The 23657-nt window shown below is 41.1% G+C and overlaps 1 protein-coding gene across 5 annotated transcripts in view; it reads left to right on the top strand.

Annotated features, from left to right (window-relative positions):
- Positions 1-23657, top strand: part of OSBPL5 (oxysterol binding protein like 5) — a 174271-nt gene that overhangs the window by 114136 nt on the left and 36478 nt on the right. For 4 of the 5 annotated variants that reach the window (XM_085062909.1, XM_085062912.1, XM_085062910.1 and 1 more), the window contains exons 3-8: positions 3675-3748; positions 4799-4861; positions 13865-13945; positions 14616-14717; positions 16332-16535; positions 22284-22368. In XM_085062909.1, the coding sequence (XP_084919035.1) occupies positions 3675-3748; positions 4799-4861; positions 13865-13945; positions 14616-14717; positions 16332-16535; positions 22284-22368 (609 nt within the window). The remainder of the gene's footprint in view (positions 1-3674; positions 3749-4798; positions 4862-13864; positions 13946-14615; positions 14718-16331; positions 16536-22283; positions 22369-23657) is intronic. The other variant, XM_085062913.1, reaches the window with a different exon arrangement.

Genomic DNA, 23657 nt, shown 5'->3' with positions numbered 1-23657 from the left:
CTCTTTTCACTCCTTTGCTGCTGCTTCTGCCTTGTTTTCCTCTGAGCCTTGTGTGCTTCTCCCTACCTTCTCCTGTTCCTCTTAACAATGCTGCTATCACCATGGCTTAGCCACAGGTCTGTGTCCATAAGCTGCATTCAATATTTCTCCGTTCTCTATTTTTCTCTGTTGTTTTACACAAGCTTTCAGTTCTTGAGGCTTTTCCAGTGGTCTTTGTTTTGCTGCACCATCACCTAGGATTTGCCCTCCAGCAATGAAGGTGTGCAAGTAAATTCTTCAGAGAGAAGGGAGTGACAGACTTGGCACATCAGGAGAGCTACACTGTGGAGATTCAGTTCAGCAAGAGTATATTTTTTTTAAAAGGGAACATATGGGAAATGCAGAGGGCACTATCTGAAATAACACTTTGGACTTCTTGCCTCTTGCTTGCGTACAAAAGTGCTAAGGATTCTTGTAACTGAGAGAAAATTGAGTACAATGCTTTCTTTTTATAGGGAGCTCACAAACTAGAGAGACATGAATTCTTGTTCCTTGTTCATTTCTGTCTTTCACTTATCCAGGAGGAGAGAGAACCTTTCCCTATTTTCTATTTCAGAGGATAGGGAATTTATTGGGGGAGTAGCTAAAAGAATTTTTACAGAATTTCTTTTTGATTAGCCTGCAAGATCACACAGAGTCATTAAATAAAAATTTAGATTACCGAATCTGCATCCTAAGAGATGTACTTTCATGAATATGGGAGCTTTCCTGTGAAAGATACACGGAACTACATTTCAGGTATTCACATTGGGTCATGTGGCTGATATTTACAATACAAATGGGTTTTATTTGCAATAGCTTTGTCACACATCAGAGCTTGTATTTCCTCTTGTAGTTTATCAGTCATGCTTACTGTATCATTCTTTATAAAGCGGAAAGGCAAATGCACCTGTAGAATTGATGCCCAGCAGAAAACAAACAAAAAAAGGAATGGTTACTGTTCTGAAAAGTTTCCCTGTGCATGACAATAATGAATAAAAAGAAAATATCAGTAGTTCTGTAGCCACAAGACTGGAGTGTTGGCAATTTTCTTCACAATGTGAAGAGGGCTGTGTCCATAAGCACTACTGATTCTCTTCTCAAAATCCTTTCTGTTACTTGGTACAGAACTTTTGGGCTACTTTTTGGAGAGCCCTTCTTTGCATGTCCTGCTAGCAACCAGCACTTTAAATCATGAGAGATTCATCTGCCTTTCTGTTGTGGGCATTGTGTTATCTTGATCAGGGAGATAAGAGCTTCAGCTTCTCTAGCAGTTCATGTTTAGCTCCTTTTATGTTTTTCTGTGGTTTCCTATTTACTTTCTCAAGCTGGCTATATCTGTTGTGCTCTGGGTGATATTCTCACTTTTGGGCTTTCTGTGCACTTAATTGTGTGTGTGTATTTTCAAAAAACTTCCACATCATTCCAATGAAGTTTGCTTTCCAAACAACGGCTGGCTCTGTCCTGCATGGCTGCAGCAAGTCTGCTTGAGACAGACAGTGAAGATAGTTCTCCTCTGAGAAACAGCTTTTCCCTCACAATTTCCAGCAAACTTCGTGAATTTGGCATAAGAAACTAGTAGATGTTGCTTCATAAACAGACCTAATGAAGCCTTGTAAATGATACAGTAAGAATGGACAGTTGCATGTGCCTTTTTTTTCCATAATGCTCTGTGAGCAGGATAGTCCAGAACCTCAGGAACAGGGAAAATCTCATTGTGCAAGTGCAAATCCTTTTAACTGCATTACTGAGAGAAGGCAGAAATATCTCACATCCAGGCTTTTTGTATGGCTATAAGCTTGGAGTTAAGATTTCTTTCAGAAATGAGACATAATAAAGAATGGATGTGAATTCTGTTATGCTAATAGACACCATTCCCTTGGAGCAGGCAGCAGCTGATTCCCGTTAACTTTACTTGAACCTTTAGACCATATGTTACTTTCCCATACAGGCACAGAAAAAGCTCTTCATGGGAAACAAGTGCAACAGCTACATGGCTTTATGAATCTTTTCCATCCTCCTCTCCCTCTTTCAGGGAGAATGGGGGTTATAGAGATGAAAATGCCACGAGAGAAAGAAAAAGTGTGGAGATCCAGGTTCTAATCCATGCGCAGCCGTGCTTATGGCCATCCCACTTGTCATGGTAGCACAAAGGCACTGTCAAATCTCTGGCCACTGGGCTTTTTTTTGTATTTTATCCTGCCCACAATCATCACGTTTCTCAGTGCATTATTTAGGGCTCAGTGTTTCCAGGGGAGGAGTGACAGCTAAGATAGTAGGTTAAGATATGGGTCCCCTGTGGTTGCATCACCTTCCTACAGGTCTGCGTGGGTCCTTCCTCCACTCCACTCCACTACCCCACATGAGCAGAGTACGTGCTGTCCCTCTTCTCCCAGGCCTCCTGTCTCAGCACAGGCTTTATTCTGTGGCTGACTTTTCTAACAGTGCTTGGCTTCTTAAATGGCTGCTCTGATAATTCTGTGAGAACTTAGGTTGTGACACATCCAGGATAGCTTCTGCTGACGTGAGGAGAATCAGGATTTTCCCTTGCTGGTTTTGGATTTGGTGGTGTTTCCAAGGTTGGCCCATACAGTGTTAGAAATATTTTCAACGGTTCCCATGTTTGCAGTGTCCTACAGATGGATTGTGGTTTTGTGTCTTGGTGGTTCTTTACTGCATCTCTTATTCTGAAGCTCTGATTGCCAGTGATTCTGAGAAGAAAATGACATTGTAATTGGTTAACAATGACTGTCTTGGCACTAAAAGTGCAGTCTCATCAGATGCTATTTTTTGGCTTTTTTTTAAAATAGAAGCTCTATGCTTTCTTTTACTGTGAAGGCATGATTACATTTGGCCAAAAGAATAGTATTTATCATTACATTTTGTTGCTTTGACTAGGACAACACACACTGATGCCACTATAGAATATATGCGAGTTTAGGGTATTTGAGTAGTGAGTATGTATTTCTACAATGATTGGAAAATATCATAGTACTCATTTACTACTCATAAATTTGAAATGTTTCTTATTTTAACAAATAACTTGGTCAGAAGACATTGATCTTCTGCAAGTGTTTTGGGTTTTTTTAATTTTCTTTTATTAATTATGCCTAGATGCTGTTCCATCTTCTGTAACATTTTGTGATCATGGTTATTATTTGTCCAACAGAGCATGCTATTAAATACATCTGTGTATAGTTGCCAGATACTGACCAAGGAGGATTGAATAGCTGCTTATTAACTGAATTGCATTTATTATTTGCACTGAACGAGGCATGGGGTATGTAAGGAAAGAGCAGACTGTGGTAATGTAATTAAAGACTGCATCATAATGCAGACACAGAAGGGAGCTGATTAAGGATGCATAAGCAACCTTATTTCTGTTTCTTTCCAGCTTTCAAATGCTGGACTTTGCAACCATCATGCTGGTTTACCATGGTGTTTTGAGACTTTACTTTTCAGCAGTCTTGTTACCCAGGCATGTGGATCGAGGCTATTTCAAGTTCTACACTATCTCTCTCTGTGATCATGGTGTGCTTGCTCTTGCTCATGATAACTTCCCTTGTGTGCTGTTAGCAGTAGCCCTTCTAAGGCCATGATGAGCCATGGTTTTGCACAGAATTTCTCTGGTTTTGAATCATGTTTTTTTGTTGCAGGAAAAGACGTGGAAGGAAACAGCCCAACGACACTGAAGGATGAGACGCCACAGACTCCAAACTCCATCAGCAAGGTACTTTGGGATAGGGATCCATTCCTAGTCTTGCTTTCATTTCTTGTCAGGATGTTATTAATCATTCTTACTCCCTCTTTAAAAGAGTTATGGAGAAAGCCTCTCCCTTTGTTGCTGCAGGAACTGTGTGTGCACATTTTGAGGGAAAGAAAATGAGTGGTTTTGCATGGTTGGGATGACAAGGAAGCCTACACTTTTCTCTGGCTTGATTTCACCTACCACAGAAGAACCTGGTTTATTTGGTCCTCATTTGGCAGTGTAATTAAATGTGAATAATTACGGATGAAAGGTTGATTTTGTCAGCAGAGATGTCTCCTGCTGTTACTGATCAGCAAGGCAATCATAAACCCTAATTGTTTTGGAAAAGAAAACTGCAATATTTAATGTAGTGCACAGCATCCAAAACAGTGAGTTGAGAGCCTGGGAGAGAGCTCTGGGAATTGGTGTAACAGGAGAGGGAGACAAACTGACCAACATTTCCTGAACACAACTTTTCCATCCAGCCTGTTAGGGAGAGGTAAAACTGGATCTAAAGCCTCTGGATCTCACCGCTCAAGACCTGCCTCTACATCAGGAGTTACAGAGTGCCAGTGTTTGGTTTCCTGTAGAGATGGAATCAACCTTATAAATGAGATCTGGCTTTGAGATTCATGTACAGCTTTTTTGAGTGCAGCTCCCTATCATGTTTCTGGAGGGTAACTAGAAATAGAAGCGAGACCAATTAATAAATTTTTAACTAAATTTATTTTAAACTATGAAGCTATAAAATGCAAGTGGCACCAGCTGAAATGAAAATATAGCACGAAAGAAGCAGCTGCAGACAAGTGATTTCTTGTGAGACATGAAAATAGCCTCTGCATCTTCCAGTACATTTCTCTGTGCTTGCCTGGAGCTTGCAGGTTGTTCTGCTGGGCTGCTCTGGCAGAGGTCAGCACAGGGAGATGATGATGAGAGGACCTTCGGGAGAATGCAACAAGGACTTGTGTACATGTCCTCTGCTATTGCTAGTAGCTGGCAAGCTGCAAACCGATCTTGGTTTTGCTTTTTCAGGCAGGTTCCTCAAGGAAAATCAGCCTCCCACTTATCCTGGCAGTGGAGAAGCCCAAGGACCAGGTAACTGCATCCAGGGCTGTTTTAAAGCTAGATGTTTTGCACGCCTTACATGGAGTGGTGTTGAATTTCCAGTGATGTAGGAATGTAAAGAAAAAGGACTTTGTCTAGACAGGACAACTCAGAGCACGGAAATGCTGTCCAAAAGGGAGTTTGATTTCTGAAATGCAGCATGAACACAGGAATAGGTATTTATTTATGAGAGGTTTCTGGATGAGAGCATGGCTCACCTGTGTATTCCCATCCTCCTGTCAAGAGGAGGCCTGTCTTGCTATTCAGTCTCCTACAGGTATGTTTTTGAAAGGAGAGGCACCCATGGAAGATTTAGGTGCTAACCTTGATTTCTGCCATGCTTGGTGTGCACCTGGGAGCCATTGGTGGGTCTCTCCTAGACAGCGTCAAGAGCAATTGTTAAGAAGAGTTAAGGAGAAATTCACAGCACAGAACAACTGCATCAGATCTGTGAATCGAAAGAAATGGGGCTCTGAACTGGACATGAGCTTTGTTTTCACTAACCCAGGATTTTGGTTTTACAGTAGTCAAAATTGCTCTGAAACGTCAGTGGACCAAAAGGAGATATGAGGACACCAAAATACCAAACTTCAACTTGCCTTCTCCTTTGCAGTGTTGCAGGCAATTGCTTTGGCTGCTGAATGGGCCAGAGCTGAATGTTTCTTTCCTGCCTGAATATTTTGCTTAGACACATGATGTTTAATTCTGAGACTTGCCACCTCACTGGACCTATGCTATAGCACCTGTCATTCTCACTTCACTTTGCTTCACCTTGCTGTGTTCTCTTCACCTTGTTCTCCTCTAGCCATGTAACTTGCCTTCTGTCATGCTTTGCAATGGCAGTGACAGAGTGACAGTAGGAAGTCTTTATTGTGAAACATCTTGTACCTTGACAATTCAGGCAAACTGGGGGTCAGTTTGTTTAATATGTAATTTTTCCCATCCACTCAGCTCTAATGCCATAAAATAAAGCCTTACTGTCAGCTTTCCAGAACTGTATGCAGGGATCTGTCACACTATTTCAGTTTAAAAATAAATAGTGATTCCACCTACTTGAACCAAAGGAAAAAGAGTGTGCTAATTGCGTTATATTTAGATTCCTGATAGTGGGGGTGTGGGGGGGAATAATTCCTAGGAACTGAACTGTAGGGTGTGCTGGTTTAATTAATGGATTAAAAAGAAAATGTTGTAGGTTACATCCATGCCATGAATATTTGCCCTTCTTTTGGTACAGTGGATATGAGAAACCTGGTTGGAAATCAGTGTTCGTTCAGCAGCACTAATTTCAGGTACCAGAGCACATTAACTATTTTCACTCAGCAATGAGAAGGAAAGGAAAGCCAGTCAAGTGATTCGATCCCTGGACTGGGGCTTGGGGAACCTCAAATTCCCAACTCTGCCTTGGATTCCCTGCACTGGCAAGGCAGATTAATTGCTTTTCTGTTTCACATCTTCATCTTCAGTGAGGTGGGAACAGTTCTGCTTTTCATACACTCAGGCCATGTCCACATTGCATGACGGAGCAGGCTGCAGGTTTCCCAGGTTAGCAGAGAGAATGTGGCATAAAAACCCTTAAAATGTCTTTGAACTTTTGTGCTGTGAAGACTTCTAACTGCAACCACACTGCCCTGTGCTCATGGGTGGGCTGCTCTCTCTGAGGTGTGAACACATCCCAGTTGTCCTATCCACACAGACTGTCAAATATTTGATGCTGGAACATTTGCTTTCAATGTGTTAGTGTGGTTCTTAGCACTATATTTATATTTGTAATTTCAGCTGTGACTTCTTGACCCACATTTTATTGGAATATATTTAAGGCACGGTTCAGCTACATGTTGCGTTAGTAACTTTCCTGCAGCATGTGTTCTCATATTTCATTTTTTGAGTGCAGTCTCTCTCATCTCCTTTTTCAAAGAGAAAAAAATATTATCTTACTTATTTCAGATTGTTTCTCATATTAGTTTATCTCTGTTTTAGAGCCCTTGAGCCTTGTTTTTTGGGATGAGGGCTCATAGTTGGGTGTGAAAGTATCACCAAACTGTCTCTAATCTTCAAGCTTGTCTCTGCAGCCAGGTAGTGCAGTTAGCACATGCCTGATAGTGACAGAAGATGCCTTTCTTTTATTTTGTGCTTCATTTGATGCTGTTAGAGTCCTCTTTTATTCATACCTCTTTTCTTCATACCTTTTATTGCAGTATGAAGTGCTGCATGTTCTCTTTCTTCCTTTTCTGTGCTTACCTGTTAATTCTACTGGCTAGAGGTCATCTGGAGTCTGTTGATATGCATGCAGGGCAGAAAGAATTGAGCTGTATTTTAAGGGATAGTCAGAAGAATCTTAAAGCTGGAGCTCAGTGGTGCTTCACTGGTTTCAGTCCCTTGCTAATGCTGCAGTGAAGTCAATCAAATTGTAGGAGTGTGGCTGTTGCATGCACGGTTATTTGATTTATTGGAGGGCAAAGCATTGTGAACGAGTTTTTCCACATGCCTGAATTGTTCAGGCTTTTATTGCGTGATTTGTAATCCAAAATATGAATGTAACTGACTGCTAGAAGTTTATTTTAGCTGTGCAGTGGTTTGAAACAGCACATACTGATCACTTGAAATTTAAGTTACAGTTCCTATACTGTCTCAAGCTCACCCTGCTAGATCTATGCATCATGACCTCTGAGGTAATTCCAGTCTTGGTTACACTTGGGATTACAGTAGAAGATCATTCAGAAATGTGGGGATTTACAAGGGTACCTTTTCCTCTGTTCTCCTTTAGCCAGCAAATCAAGGAACTGTTGGAGAAACTAAGGAGCAAAACATCCCCTGTGTGTGTTAAGCAAAGCTTTATAGGAGATTCTGGCCCTTCCAGGTGGTGCTATGCCCAACTGGACCCTTGCTGTCTTTTCTTTGCTATGGTTCATGCTCTCCATGTTGTGTATGGAATAATTTTGGCACCAGTTGTCTCTGCGAAGACTTACACTCATTTCCTTTCCTGTGCCCTGGCTCAGTATGCCTTGTTTCCTCAATTCCACGTGCAGCACCTTAGGGTAATCACAGTTGTCCACAGAGGGCTTTGCAGCTTATTTCAAGTGAGCAGAGGTGTAGCCTGGAGTATCCTGGGAAAATCATGTTGAAGAGGGATGGGATTTTGCACTGTGAAGTAGAAAACATGGAGCATCCCTAGCTTGTGGAGGTACATACAAGCCCTGAAACACCCAGGTGCCTCAGAGAGGTGAATGCAGACAGTAGTAATGCGAAGTTGATAACTTTGGGTAAGCCACAGCAGTCCTATCGTGTCACCATAGGTTGCTGGTGATCTTAATTCCTTAGCCTAGTGTTTCTGATGAGGAAGGTGAGGGCAAATGGAGGTGCTAAAATTGAAATTTTTTATTAAACAATTTAGCAAAACATATTAAACTTCAGGTCCAATTGTTTTTCATTGCTCACTTTGTTTAAGCTCAGCATAGGGAAAAAAGCTGTGGCTATAGCTGGAGGGGAAATCAAAGCTGTGCTTCAGCTTTCTGCTGGCACTGAATCTGTGACAGTCATGTGAGACAGCATCTTTCTCAGTGTCCAACTGAGTCTTTCTTCCCATCTCACCTCAAATGTTCTTTAATATTCTGAACTTGCAGAACAAACTTCCCATGCAAGGCACACTTAAATGATCAAACAGAAATCCCATGAGGTCTGTGACTCTTATTTACCATAATTTGACATAATGGAGCCAAGGATTCCACTAAACACTGGTATAACTTGATATTTGCTTGGATGTTGAATTTGCTTGGATGGCTGAATTTCACCAGTTATTTTCCCCAGATGCTGCTGTCATGTCAACTGTTTATTTGTACAGGCTTTTCAGTTTGTGCTAATCATTGTGCTCTTTCAGAGTTGTAAACACAGTTGCTATATCTTTGTAACATCATTGAAGTAACAGGGATCTTTATGCTGGGTTTTTTTCCAACGGGGAAGTTTTAGTTTAAGATTATTCAGCTTGCTGTAAAGCAGCATATCAGTTGAAGGGTAATTTTTCCTACTGCAAGATTGTTTGAATCGTTTCAGTAAGAATCAGTAAGAATTGTTTCACTGACTACTGTGCTTTGGATGAGCTGTAATTCACAACAAAAGTTAAAAGTTTTTTAAAAACTGCTTATAATAAAATGAACCCAGAGTTTCTTACACTTGGTGGAATCTGTGAATATTCACACCAGCAACAAGAAGTTTCTCAGTTTTAATGTTAAACCCAGCATTTCCATAGTTTTTATGCTACTTAAAGAACTTTTGTTTCATTTCTTTTATTTCTGTGTGATCAAGATTGCTATCAATTGGATGTGGAAAAGATACTGGAGAAATCACATCTGACCAAGGGCATGTCTCCCACTGCTTTTGTGAAGCACAACTTAAGACCCCAGGTCCTTTTGTTTGGCTTTTAAATTCCCATCTGATCTTGTCTTTCTCTCACTTGGATGCAAAGAAGACGAAAGGGCAACTTGTAAGCTGTCACTGCTGTTACCATGCAGAGCACAGCTTGAGAATGTCTTTATTTAAATGTTTCTGATTGGGAATAATTCTGGCTATTGTGCAGCAAGGATTGCTTGTGCTAAGTAACAGGATATTCCTCTTGCTGTTATCCTAGGCACGGCTGGCATGCTGATAGGCTGGCATCCCCCACACTGGAGTTGATCACAGGCTGTTTTTCTGTGAAATGATTTGGTTCCTCTTGGAAATGAAGTCACCAAAAAGACACTGGATCAGAATAGCACTATTGTGAGGACTCTGCATGCTCTCTTACAAAGCCTGGCAGAAGTGTGAGGGTATTGTGATGACTGCTGACAATCAGCAGTGAATCTCCAGAGCTTCATGACTGAGATGAAAGGGAACAGAAACTTTACTGGGATAAAAAGTATGTTTTTGGGTACAGTACAGCCCATTGTCAGCAGCAAGGTCATCACTCAGTCCTGAAAAGGACAGGTTTGATTAGAGAACTGAAAAGGGACAACAGTTTCTTCTCCCTGCAAGTTCTGCATCATGCTCTGGTGAAAGTTTTTGGCAGATTAACAGACTTCCCTCCTTATGGGAACCAGTATATGGAAAGCGTACTTGTTGCTTTCTTATTGGAATACTCCAGTGGGATTTTTCTTTCTTTTAAAAGGATATGAATTTTTTATTCTCCCATTGTACAAAGTCCCATCTGTGGCCAGTATTGTTCACATGGTGCTGCAGAGAGTGGGGGCCAGATTCTGATATCCTCCACAAGCATTATCCCAGTGTCTTTGGAAGACTTGCTGTGATGACAAATGGCTTCTCTTAGTTTTCTGCCAGGCTGAGAAAGGCAGGGTGGTAGAAAGACATCGTTAAATGCTCTTGATGTCTCTCAGCAATATGAGACCCTGCTGTGTCTTGGGAATCTTAAAACCTGATGGCCCAAATTTACTGAACTTTATATATGCCACAAGGTACAATCAAAACTATTAGAACAGATTAATGTAAAAATATGAAATCATATTACTTCAAGTCACTGAGCAGGTTAAATCTGGGGGAATATCATTACTATCAGCAGCATGGGGACCTATGGTATGCTGTCCTGGGGCCTTAGATCCCACCTGTCCAGTGAAAAAGCAGGAGCTTTAAACCCAGAAATACAATGCTTTTCACTCTACAGACCTGAGGACCACCAGTTTCCTTGCTAGCAAACTGCTGCATAGGATCAGTGGTGGTGTATTCTCATATGCATTTCAAGAGGCAAAGTCAGAAGGGAGAAGCAATCAGTCTGCCTCGTTAAAAACTAACTGGGGAGCAACTTCAAAAGTTCCAGGTCAGGCACATCTGAAAGCTTGTCCATGGCTCCTAGTTAAAAGCATGGCTTGGTTATAGTAAAATTTGCTCTGTCTTCATGAAGTATTTTGCAACCATTTTGGGGAACTGTGGTATTGGTCACACAGCTGGTAGGTACCTCACAGTTATAGGGACAGAGCAGCACAGATACTTATTTTCCCATGCCTAGAAATTCTTACATGGGCAGTGAGGGACCTTCTCATCCACTCTTCAGCCTGTCTTGGTGTGCACCATCCCTGTGGCTGTGTTTCCCCTTACAGGCCAGGTTCACAGATTCAGCATGTCCAGGTGTAGCCCAGAACAGGGGAAGGGAGTGTCTGAAGGAAGCAGCACAGTGGTTCAGGAGCCACTGCAGCAGCCTCCAAAGCTGTTCATCCAGCTTCTTTAACATAGTGAAGGACCAGTTTAAAATGGTTTCAGACAAGTTCTGCTGTGTTCATTGAGCTCCTAAAGGCTGTGGTGGTGTGAGGGGAGATTATCCCTTCATCAGCTGCTGTATGCTGTGGTTTTATGGCATGCACAGCAGTATTGGCTGGAATTGGGCACGCAATGTCCTTGGTCATGGAGTCAGCTCTCCACAAGAGTCAGAATCAGTGTCTTTCTGTGTGAATATCCCAGGTCTGAAGTCTTGCTCTTGTTTAACTCTATTTTTAGCATGACCCAGAGAGACTCCAAGGAGGAGGCAGGTGGGGCTGGTGGAGCAGTGAAAGTGCCTCTGTCTGTGTCAGTGCTGGTTCCCCACGAGCAGCAGGTTTAGACTCAGGTTTGCTGTGGTTGTTGGAAGCCTTTCTGAATTCAGCTGCAAGCAAATTTCCCCAAGCCAAGTGAGCTTAAGGGCGAAAATTTTATTCTTTATGTAAGTGCTAAGGTGTAATTGTCTAGGTAGCAACCAACTGTAGCTTGTTTTAATTAGTTAAGCAAAAAGCATTCTTTGTATCCTGATGCTTTGCAGGCACCTGAGCAGTATTTCCTAGAATCTTGGGAACATCTGTGCTTTTTCTGCCACTCACACTGCCTAATGAGGAATAGTACACAGTGTTTCTCTCTGTGTCTGATCTCTCAGGCCGGAGGGAGTGAAATTACTAATAAACATTTGGCTCATAGTCGTGTCTCAAGGACAGGACATTCTTCCTGCTAATTGGGAGAAAGGGGGAGAATTCTTCTGACTGATTTCAGAGGACACACATCTTGAATCATGCAAGCATAATCTCCTAATAAATCTGAAGGATTCTTGCTCAGAGATATTTAAGTACTTGGGAATGATTCTTCGTAAAGAAAGGTTTATAACATATTTCCCAAATGTCTACTACTGCCCTTTGAAATGTGACAAAGACCCTGTGGGCACAACTCTCTGCTCAGATGTCACATCTGTGCAGTGGTCCCCACCGTAAACCTTGTGTTTTTACAGTGAGGTTCGAAGCACAGAAATACAAAATATGAATCAGAGACTGCATTGCAGGCAGAGGAGGCAGGCTGAGCTTTCTGTGAAAACAAAAATGGCAAATACTGAATAGTTTTCAGGAGTCCAGGAGCTGGCCTTTTCTTTGACTGGATCCAAGCTGACTTGTAAACTAAACAGATCAGGGACCTCAATGATCTTTGTGTGCCATCGCAGAGTTTTCGTTTCTCTATTTTTAAAGTATTGTGTGGTTTTGGTTTTAGTGAAAGATTACTTCAAGGGTATGTGAGAACAAGTAACAGGTTTGACAGTGACTGTGGCTCCATTGCAAATTGCACCTTATACCCTGATTTCTAATCCCACATCATCTACAAGGAGTTATGCTCAATTGAGCAGGCATCCTTATGTCCCATTTTTGCTCCTGCCACAGTCTCCAAGGTGTAGTTGATGGCCAGTTTACTGTGATCTGGTCTTGAATTTTTGTGTTTTTCTGAGTCATGTGAAAAGGACTGATCTGGCTGTCATTAAACATTTTCCTGCTCACACTAACATTCAGCATAGTTTGTGGCTGTAGTAGCCTGAGAGGTTTGTGTCACTGGAAGGAATAAAGGAAGTGGATGTCTTGAAACTGAAGGTGCTGTAAAATTATTACATCCATTTGTGACATAAAGGAGAGAAAGTCTGAGTTTGTTTCATATCATAGCAGTGAATTTATAAATGGAAAATATATTTGATACACTTTTTCCTTAGTACAGCTCATTTTTGTGTCACACTCATTAAGTCAAGGTGGCTGAGGGCTGAGCTCTTTTTACAAAACTGTCATGCATGAGTGGGAGAGACAGTGCCTGACCCCAAAAGATCACAGTCTGAATGCATCAAACACATGAAAGGGTGGAAGGAAGAGAGGTACAGAGAGAGGAAGTAACTTCCCCAAGGTCACATAAAAAGCAGCAGAGTCCAGACTGTACCATAATTCTTTCACCACTAACCCTGCCCAGGTTTTGTACAATTTGCTGACAGAACCTATCCTAGTTGGGGTCCTCGTTGTGAGTTGGGCTCTGGAGAGCTGTTCTTTCTAAGCATACGTTATTTTGCTAACAATAATACTGTGATTATGCCTAATGAAAGTAAAGCATTTTCTCAGCCCATCAGCAGAGCCACGAGATCAGACTGTAGCTTCTGAAAGTGAATTTAAACAGCACTGACACAATCAAATGTGATTTGAAATGACTGCATGTATTTTGTGCTTCGCTTTGCAAAGCCAAGATGAAGGTGATTTCCTTTATTATCTGTAACATGATTAGGTCATTTCTTGCCCACCCGTGTTTTTGACATTTCAGTCAGAGCAACAGTCATTGCCAGTATCAAATCTAGTTCTGAAAACTCTGTAACAAATTCCCTGTAAGTTTTATTTCAGTAATTGAAATGCTTTCATATCTGAACAGAGATAGGCAGTTTTCAAAGCTAGAAATAGGTTTTTTGTTTTCTGTTTTGTTTTATTATTCTATTTTTGGGGCTTTTTAACCAAGATTCATGTCTGCATGGGAGAAATATAAAGAAAACTTGGTGGGGAATTTTACAACTAGCCATGGGCATAAAAAGGAAGCTTGGACTGCACTGCAGATAACACTGCACCTGCTTAGTGTTCTGCTGCCGAAGTTTGCAATCAGCTCTTTCATGGATTCCTGAAAGATACAAACAGCTCTTTGTCAGAGCATAACTTGAACATCTTCATGTTAACACATTCCTATTTTCTCTATCCCTCCTTTTTGTAGATTGAATATAAGTTTTGCAATGGGTCTGATAAAGAGTGTGTGTCTCCCACAGCCAAATTCATGAAGAAGGAAACACTGAAGGTATGTGGAAAGCAGTCAGGTCTGCATCAGTTAAATGTCTTTTAAAAAGCAAATAGTGCCTTCCAAACAAACCATTGGGAACAAATCAGAGTCATTTCCCAAGACCCAGAGAAGCCTCTGAACCTTCTAGAAGTCTTTATAGGCCAAGGACATTTACAGGCCTTATATACAGGATTAGATTATGTGCTGCAAGCAGAACAGATCAGTGTAATTGTTTCACTGTGTTTGTATGTTCCAGAGCCATTAGGCACCTCAAGAGGATTGTAATCCCTCACTGCTCTTGTTAGGACGGGCTTGCCTGGGCAATCTGAGCAAATTGTAGCTTGAACACTTGCTTGTTTACCAAATGAAAAATATAAATGAACAAAATTAGATTTAATCTCTTGAATTTGAGGGGTGAGGAGGACTGGGTATCCAGCTTCTTTCCATTTCCCCCAAATCAAAGACAAACTAGGTTATCCACATAGGTTATGTTTAGTGGAACTTCAGGAGCAAAGAAAATGCCTGTTCTCTCGTTATGTTTTTATTCTTTCTTGTTCTCGTTTCTGGGGAACCTGTGCTGGGTCAAGTTCTTGCTGTGCTATACATAACTGTCCTTAATGCATTATGTTCCTTCCTCCCCGAAAGAGGCCATGATTACAGCTCCTATATTTCCTCTGTTCCCAACCAGGTACAAAAAAAAAATTACAGACAAGAGAAAAAAAGAGCTACCAAACAACTCTTCAGTGCTCTGAAGGATCCCAGTGTGGTGATCACAGCAGACTGGCTGAAGGTATTTGAAACAGACCATTTTTTCTGAGGCTGTAGGAAAAAATAAGTGAGAAGAAGTTGATGTGTCTGAGACTTATGCACTAGAGCTTTTTTAAGTGAAGGAATATCAAATAATTTTGAGTTGAAGTTGCTGTAAAGCTTTACTTAAATAACTGCTATAAAAGTGTAGCCATGGGGAGTATTTACTTTCCACCTTAACCTAACTCAGTTGGTCTATTCCATGTCCTTAAGCAGCAGCAAGGTCTCAAAAAGTGCGTTGTACAAAGGGAAGTGATGATGTTTCTCTCTTTGTTCCTCTCTGAAAGACTCTGTTGGCCTCTTCCCATAAATGTGGTTTTGTACTGAAGAGGGAATAGACTAACAGCCTGAAAATGGGCAGATACAGCTTGTTCTATCGACAATTGGATTTTCTATTGCCACAGCACAGAATGAAACATATTGTACCTGATGACAAGTGTAATTTCTCCTTGAGCACAGAGTCAGGTAGTGGCAGCTTCTCATTGAAGTCCTGAAACTTCTGTGTGGCAAAGTAAATCTGGATTGACATTGAGAGATGAGCACTGTTTTACTCCTCCTTTGGGGCCATTTAGCCTTCTCAAATTGGTTGAACCTTTTATATTGGCAAAACTTAATTTCCAAACATTGCCAAACACGTATCTTTTCAGAAAAAAAAAGTAACTCAAGGTTCTCCTGAAACAATACAGTTGCATTTGGCTAGCAGGAAAAACCTCCAGCATTGTTCTGCAATTATTATTAGAAGTCAGAAAAGCGACAAACTTATGGTTTATTTGAGAAGTTAGATTGGCAACAAAGTCTTCCTGTAGTGTTTACTGTTAATGAAAAATAAGTATTGAGAATTTTTAAAATACAAAATACCTGTTGCATGTTTGCTGTGGCTGGAAATTTTTGATGAGCCACAAATAATGCTGGGCCACAAAAACAGAATACTGACAAAAGACTTGAGGTTTGGCCTATGCACACTGGAGGCAGGAAGACCTTAGGCAAAGTCTAACCTTACTGAGAAACTTCTCCATTCTTAAAGCTGTTATCTTTAATATACTCTTATCAGATTTAATCTCTTCTATGCAAGAGAGAGCTGCATTGAGCTTGACAGAGAAGTAAACCAGCTGGAGACAGTACTTTTAAAAATGGGGTATTTGACAAAAGCCATTAATAGTAATGTTCTGCAGACTACTATTAAAATGACTTATAAGTTGAGTTAGACTAGCTATAACATTTTTATATGCAATTTTCTAATTGGCATGTCCTCCATGATTATTAACAGATCACTCTCACAGGGGCCAGCAGTGCTGATTGCCAAAAAAATTAATCAAGCTGCTAACACTGAGCTAGTAATCAAAATAGGAAGAACACTAAGCCAGGAAAAAAAATATGAAGACTACATTCTGATAGGAAGACTTCCAAGTTCTGGGATTTTGCTGTGAGATCCCCAGGACTGGTCTGAGAATGTGGTGTGTTTTCCTTAGGAAGTGAATCATGGTGCAGCCTTGGAATAAACATACTGGAAATACAGTATAAATACTGAATAAATGCTGGTTTTCTTCTAAGGAGCAACACAGATGCAACTTTTTGTTCTTTCCTTGCTTTCCTCCAGATTCGTGGCACTCTGAAAAGCTGGACCAAACTGTGGTGTGTCCTGAAACCAGGAGTGCTGCTTATTTATAAGACGCCAAAGATCGGACAGTGGGTTGGGACAATCCTGCTCCATTCTTGCGAGCTGATCGAGAGACCCTCCAAAAAGGATGGCTTCTGCTTTAAACTCTTCCATCCTTTGGATCAATCCATCTGGGCTGTAAAGGTAACAATCCTGATGAGTCAAACAACCTCTTCTTGGTCACCAAAATTTCTGAGCACAGGTATTGCCTAGCACTGATACTATTTAGTTATTCACTTGGTGTTAGCTGTAGTGAATTGACTGCATAAAAAGATTAAAGATACCAAAGCTTGATCATTGAATGACATCAAAGGGACATAGTCCTTGTGATAATTTCCACAGTTGTATCATCCTTAGTGTATAGATGCCTGTGTAGACTGAGGAAAAAGGAAAGGTGTTAGTGCAGGAAAAGAAGTTCAATATCTAGAAGTTATATCAAGCCTTGGCCTACATCTTTAAAAGGAGTTGAGGAATAGACACAATTAACTAAATTCCCCAAAACAAGGACACACCGAGCACTAAGTGCTTCACACAATACTGGAGATGCTTGGCAAAGTGACAAAAAAGCAGGTTTATAATTTGACTTTTTTTTTTCCAATGCCCCTGAGGTTTGGATTTGTTTGCAATGGACTTGGAACTCAATGTTCTGCTCAAGCCTTGACTGTTGCATAAAAGCATGACTTCAGATAGCCCTTATTGTCTCTCCTTTGAAATGGAAATAGCAGGATTTTCTCCACTTCATTTTGAGTTATTTTTCAGGCTGAGACAATCCCTTCCTGTACACACAGTGGCTCCTGCCGTGACCTCTGGATCTCCCTGTAACAAAAATGATTAATAGTTTTTTACACTTCTTGAAATAACTCCCTGCCTGTCTTAAAGAGCTGTATTCCTTTTTCTTCTTTTCTTTAAGAACAGACAGAAAAAGAAAAAAATTATATAATGCCTATGAGCAAAGAGGAAGATCTCAGGAGCTCCTGAGAGCCACATCTTTTGGATACCCTGAAGATAAAACTTAAATGTTCTTAAGTTTGTTTCCTTTTAACAAACAGTGACTTGGCAGAGCTATTGTAGACATAAATTCTCTAGGAGACATCATGACTCTCTCTCACGGGTCTTAAATAAGGCATTACAAACTGATGCCTTGCTGCAAGGTGGTCAGCAGAGGGATTGGGAATGGAAAGACTCACGGGAGAGCAACAAAAGCACTTGTCATGGCATCAGAAGCTCTAACAAAAGGGAGAAGCCCTGTGGGAGCAGATCAAGCAGACACACTCCTGCTCATCCATGCAGTTAATTGAACAGTTTTAAACACAGCTATACAATTGCTATAAAAAGCCTTTCCATTTTTAATAAGGTAGGAGGAGAGAATTAAAATCAACCTCAGGAACCAAGGGTGAGAGCTGCTGATTTCTGCTAGCAGCTCAGCTCTGATTTGTGCCTAAATGCATTGCTTTTGCTTGAAGTTCTGAAGGTTTCATTGCTACCTTGCTTCTTACTCAGTTTTGAGAGTTTTTATGCTTTTTAAGTTCAGAGCATACACCCAAGAAAGTTTTTGATGATTTACTGTCTGTCAACAGAAACATTCCGTGTGACTTGACAGGTCAACTGAATTCTTCTGAGAAGCACAGTCAGAAGAGGTAGTGAACAATAGAATCAAAAGTGCAGTCAGGTACTGAAAGGCAGAGCTGCTGACAGATCTGAAGTGTTGCACTAGGATGCCCTTCCTTTGACAAAAAGCATCCCAAAGAAGGAGGAGTATGTGTATGAATTTAAACATGTGTATCTTATTCTTGTGTCTCTTGAGGAAACTTATGAGAGAAATAACAATTAGTATATTAAATGTGAAGGGAGTATATATCTGAAAATGTCTGTGTACTAGAGGAAGTCCAAAGAGGTTTAAATTTTAAAGTCAAACCAATATTCTAAGTCTCTTGAGATGTATTTAGAAAGCCGCTTTTGAGCTGCATAGGAGGATGCTCCCTGAAACCTGAGTTCAGCCTGGATTGTTGTGTGTGATAGATTTTTTTCAGCCATGAGGTGAACACCAAAATACACCTCAGGAAGAAATCCACCAGTGAGCTGCTTGATGTCAAAGAAGCTGTCTGCACTCTGTCAACAGTTTAAGGCTGAAACTGCTAAAAATACTGTTTAATTTTATGTCATTTCACAGCCTCCTTTTAAAGCAACTGGAGCAGAATTGACTGATCTACATTGGTTATGTATAACTATGCAAAGAAAGTCTGTTTCTCATGAAATATAGATTCACCCAAGCTTAAGCAAAAAGCCCAAGTCAGTATCCATCACAATAGAAATAAGATCTGGATAAAGAACTTTTGCTCTTGGCCAAAATGGCTTGTGAAATTTTCAGGGATTATTCAGACATGGTCCAGCTTTGACTCTCATCAGTGGACTTGCAGTTAGCTCAGGGCAATTAATGAATACTTTTGTACACATTGGCCTGGCTGCCCAGCAGATGCTTGAAGCTAGCTCTGGGGTTCAGCCCTGGAACAAATGTCGTGTTCAGGCACTGCCATAGGCATTTATGGTAGTACTAGCCAAGTAAATTTGATATGCAGGCATTAAACTTCAGTTAGAGCAGAGTGAGATTTTGGGGCACCTTTCAAGATAAGATGTAAGACCATGGCTTACAGCTGAAAGCTAAATACATACACCAGGGTACTGTTTTTCCTATAAAGCTCTCTGGGGTCTAGAGGTATCTTAGAAGCATAGTGCTGAGGGAAAGAGTTCCTTATTCTACATTGCTTCCCTGGCTTTTTGAGTTTCAGCCTTAAATTCTTTTGCAGTGCAAATGGATTACACCTTTTATTTATTTGCTCTGTCCAGGCCTTTGTAAACCCAAGGCCAAAACCGTCAAGGTCCCAAAATTAGCCAGCAGTGCAAGCAGCAGTAAGAAAAGCTTCCCTCACATGCTCCAAATGCTGCTAGAGAGGCACTTTGTCCAATGTGTGAAGGCAGTGTGATCCCACACTGCTCCTGGAAAGAGACATTTTGCCGAGGTGACTGCAGAGACTGGGGAATGCCAGCCTAGTAATTCGTGTCTGTCCTTTCTTCACAGAGGGAGTGTGGGGCTATCAGCTGGCAGGGTTTGCCTGTCTGTCCCAAAAAGTGTCCTGGAATAGGTTGTATTTCCCTTCAAGCTTGCACAGAAGCTGGCTGAACAGTGTGGTGTGGGAAGGCTCTCATTATCTGCAGCCTGTTCTGACATTTATTTAAAGCAATAAGTAAGCTGGGGTCAGACCCAGTGCATCTGGGAATATATATAATTTGAATTTTGTTGATTTTTAAGAACTTTGAGTCATTCCTTTAAAGAAAAGTCTCAGTAATGTTTAGGGCTTGTGCTGCTACTTTTCTAGTTGTTTATTCCATTCCAGAATACAGCACAGCTAGTTTCATCTTCATCCTTATAGTTATCCACAATACTGTTAATGAGATTTTCCCCCCTTTTTAAGCTTTGTTTAATGACTCTCCAAGATGTCTTGTCATACTATCTAAAACTGTCAGTCCACTCCCCTTTTCAAAGCCTAATCACCTCCTGTTTGATAATGCCTTTTGAGTCTCCAATCAGATGTAAAGACAGGAATGATCTGAAGGTGATCATTTCTTAGTTGTACTGCCCAGGGGCTGCAGCTGGGCTCTGGGTCCTGGTGCAGCTGGGATAACACACACTTTTAGTGAGAGATGGTCATTGGCATGGTGCTTAAAGGTTGGGAGACAAGAAAGCATCATTACCTCTGCTGTGCAGATACAGAGCATCATTTAATCTGTGCAAATGTAGGTTGTATTTTTATGGCCTCCTCTCTCTTTTTTTTTTTTTTTTTTTTTCCTGGGGGAAATGGCCCCCTTCATGCATGAACATGCCTTACTTAATGTCTCCTTGACAGAGTGACTTGGCTGCTTCTGGAGTTTACCCATGTGCCTAAATGCCTTTTAAAATCCTGTATTATCCCCTCCTGTGTTATCCCCTCCTTCCCATCTCCCCTTTTTTAAAAAACACTGTTTATTTGTATCTGTACTGTTTGATTGTGGGGGTTTTTTCTCAAACAGAGCAAATAACCACTTCTGCACTGAAAACACAAGTAATGGTGTTATCAATAGTTCTTGAACACTCTGCTCAGCTGCAAGCTACTGAAAGGAAAAATGCCATGGGGAATGATGCCTGATTGCATTAATGTCACTAGTAATGTCTTAAGCTGCTCTGCTCTGGTTTACTAATCAAATCTCAACTTTGCCAGTCCTGACTATTAAGCCTTTAAACAGTCTTAATTTTGTGAACCTCTTGTGGGAGTGGGGAGGGGAAAAAGAACGTGAGTAACCAGGATCCCTGTTTCTCCTGGCAGCAGAGGAGCCCCACAGATGTGAAGGCAAGAAACTTGACTGGAGACTGTTGTCTTCTCAGCACCTCATCTTCATACACTCAGATACAATTTGATGTTTTTCCTACTGTTAATTCTTTCCAAATTTCAGTTTTCTGAGTGTAACTTAAAACCAAAAATCTAGATAAAACCACCATTTAATTATGAGGCACTTGTGTACAGGAGCAGTTTTCAGTAGCAGTTGAAGTTTCGTGCTTATCAACTGGGAGGGAGAAATCTTTCTTTCAAGGAGTATGGTTGGATACTATAAAGGCCCATGTAAGGGAGGAGAGTAATAGTCAAACTGCAAAAATCAACCTACAGATTTTCAGCATTAGTGTTCTCTAGAAAGTCAAGGAAATCTGTGTTGGAGCATCCTGGAGAAAACCTCTTGCTCCCCTCTGCAGGTGACACAGTGGTCATGCGAGTGTTGGTGATGTTTTCTGCCCTGCTTTTATTTCTGACATAATGTCTGCCTGTTTGAAAAAGGATCTGCTATTGTGTTACTTGTTACAAAGTGAGGAAGAGAAGGAGCTGGAGGGAGCTGGGTCACTTTGAAAATGCAGAGGAGGAGGAGGGATTCCTATCTATTTCAGTTGGGTTATGGCACAAAGTCCATGCCATTAAGAGTATGAAGCTGTGCTCACTGCATAGAGGAACTGCTTTTTCTTAGCATCTTCTGGAGTCCAAAAGAGGAGAAAACAGAGAGGAGATCAAGGAGGGAGCCTGTGGTTCTGCTCAAAGAAGTATCTCATCCAAGATGGACTCTGCTTCCCTAGGCATCATTTCTGGAGTGCCATGCTGAAAGGATCGTGGCAGGATGTTTACAAGACACTTATATTTTTTTGCCACAGCTTCTAAACTAAAGGCAACATAAACGAGCAAAGCCTGAAGTGGCTGTGATCCCAGGCACTATGGCATAAGGGTTCTCTGGGTTTAAAGGTGAAGGACTGCAGCCCAGCAGCATGTGTCTATGCTGGGGGACCTTTGGTCCTCAGCCTGTGATTTCCCCTTTCTCCACCTTTCCCACAGACTCAGGATGGAATTTCCCCTTTGTCTCCTTCCAGGAGAGTGGTTCTTGCCTTTCTGCTTGAGTCACTCACAGCACAAGGTGTGGCTCTGCTGTTTTTGTGGTGGTGTGTGAAGGATGTTTCACTATGACTATGTCTGGCTGCAGGGAGACTCCACTTGCACCTCATGGAGCAGTCCCTTCAGGTGTTGCACAAACGAGTGACTGATTTTGTCCCAGGTGACAGCAATAAGATCCTTCCATTCCTGCATATCTGAATAATCCTAGTGGGTTTTAGGCTGAGCACAGGTTAGACCAAGCTCCATTTGCATAGGAATTGTTCCTGCCTTGAACCTGCAGCAGCAATATCATGATTACTAATGAGTGTCTCTAATTCCTTCCTTCTTTCTTGTCACAAACAGGCACACTCTGCCTGGGAAGGGTGGAAAGACATTGAACAGTTCATTGCAGCTTCCATGCCTTGACGTCTCTCTGTCTGTACATTTTCAGGGACCAAAGGGAGAAAACGTTGGTTCGATCACTCAGCCTCTTCCCAGCAGCTACTTGATTTTCAGAGCAGCCTCTGAGTCAGATGGTAAGTTTTGGGGTTTGTTTGCTTTCTCCAGCTAGCATACTTTCTGCTACTTAAGAAAATAGGTTGATTTAAAAAAAAAAAAAAAAAAAAGAAAGAAAAAGAAAAGATATATAAAGCAAAAAGTGGTGGCTAACTCAGCTTGAAATACTGCTCTTAGCAATGGTCAGAACAGGTCAAGAAGACTTCTGGCACATTTCATTGCCCTCACTGAGCAGTCACCTCTCTGGCCGTGTGTATGGAACAAGGACCTAAGCTTCTAACTGGGGAAAACCTCAGTTAAGTCAGTATAAACTAAAGGGTGGAAGGAGTTGGTTCCAAAACTGGGATGAGAAGAGCTCTTAACGTTTTCCTCAGTTCAGCAGAGACTTCACTGTATTATCTGTCTGTGTCTTACACTAGGGAGGGATCTTTTGGAGGAAAATGACTTGGTAATATTGAAGAGCTGATGGTAGATGTCTTTCAGTCACCTAAATTTTCCTGTAAACTATTTGTGCTGTGGCTTGCAGGATAGCAGGCCCAGATGCTGGTGACTCCACATGTAAAAATACCCTTCTGGGAATTCACAAAATTATGGAAGGTAAATTTAGGTCAATATATAACAGACATGCCAGCTTGCTATGTGAAAATCTCTATAAATTACTTTAGTGGACCTAAAATATCAGTGATTTATAAGTAGATAAGAAGATTAAAAGCATGTTTTCATTCCATTTGACCTTCAGACTACTCTAATTTTTTTTTTCATAGCAAGTTAACCCAGGCTGTTCATTTAATGGATATTTTTCACCTACTCCACCAAGGGGGCTCACATATCCCATATGCTCCTTCGGGTCTCATCTAGAGTAACTTTAAGGACTTCTTATGGAGCAAAGTGAACTTTGAAAATAGTGTCCTTCTGGTCCAGTGATTAGGTTTTACATTTTTCTAAGGGTTTGAAATGAGACAATGTAAATGCACCTTTGATATATTTAGAATAGGAGGAAACCTTTCATTACAGACTTGTGTGCTATTTTCCTCCTTCTGGGAAAAGAGGACAGTTCATGGTGAGGGACTCCATCTTGACACTGAAAGCTGCTTGCAGGTGTCAATGTAGTGAAATTGTATGGAAATAAGCAGAACTTACATAGAGCCATAGAAACACATCTCTTTCCTTAAATACTGTGCTTTTGTAGCTTATTTGTGTAGAGGAATGCAGGATTCTAACCTGGCTCCACATATCACATGTCTAGAAAGGAATAGATTGATGCAATAGTCTGTTGGAGGAAACAAAAAGTGCTGTGGGATAGAACTGC

Source organism: Lichenostomus cassidix, chromosome 5, assembly GCF_008360975.1.
Source record: "Lichenostomus cassidix isolate B80296 chromosome 5, HeHo_3.0, whole genome shotgun sequence".
Lineage (NCBI taxonomy): Eukaryota > Metazoa > Chordata > Aves > Passeriformes > Meliphagidae > Lichenostomus > Lichenostomus cassidix.
The sequence above is the reverse complement of the archived record's forward strand: the minus strand, read 5'-3'. Positions and strand labels throughout refer to the sequence as shown.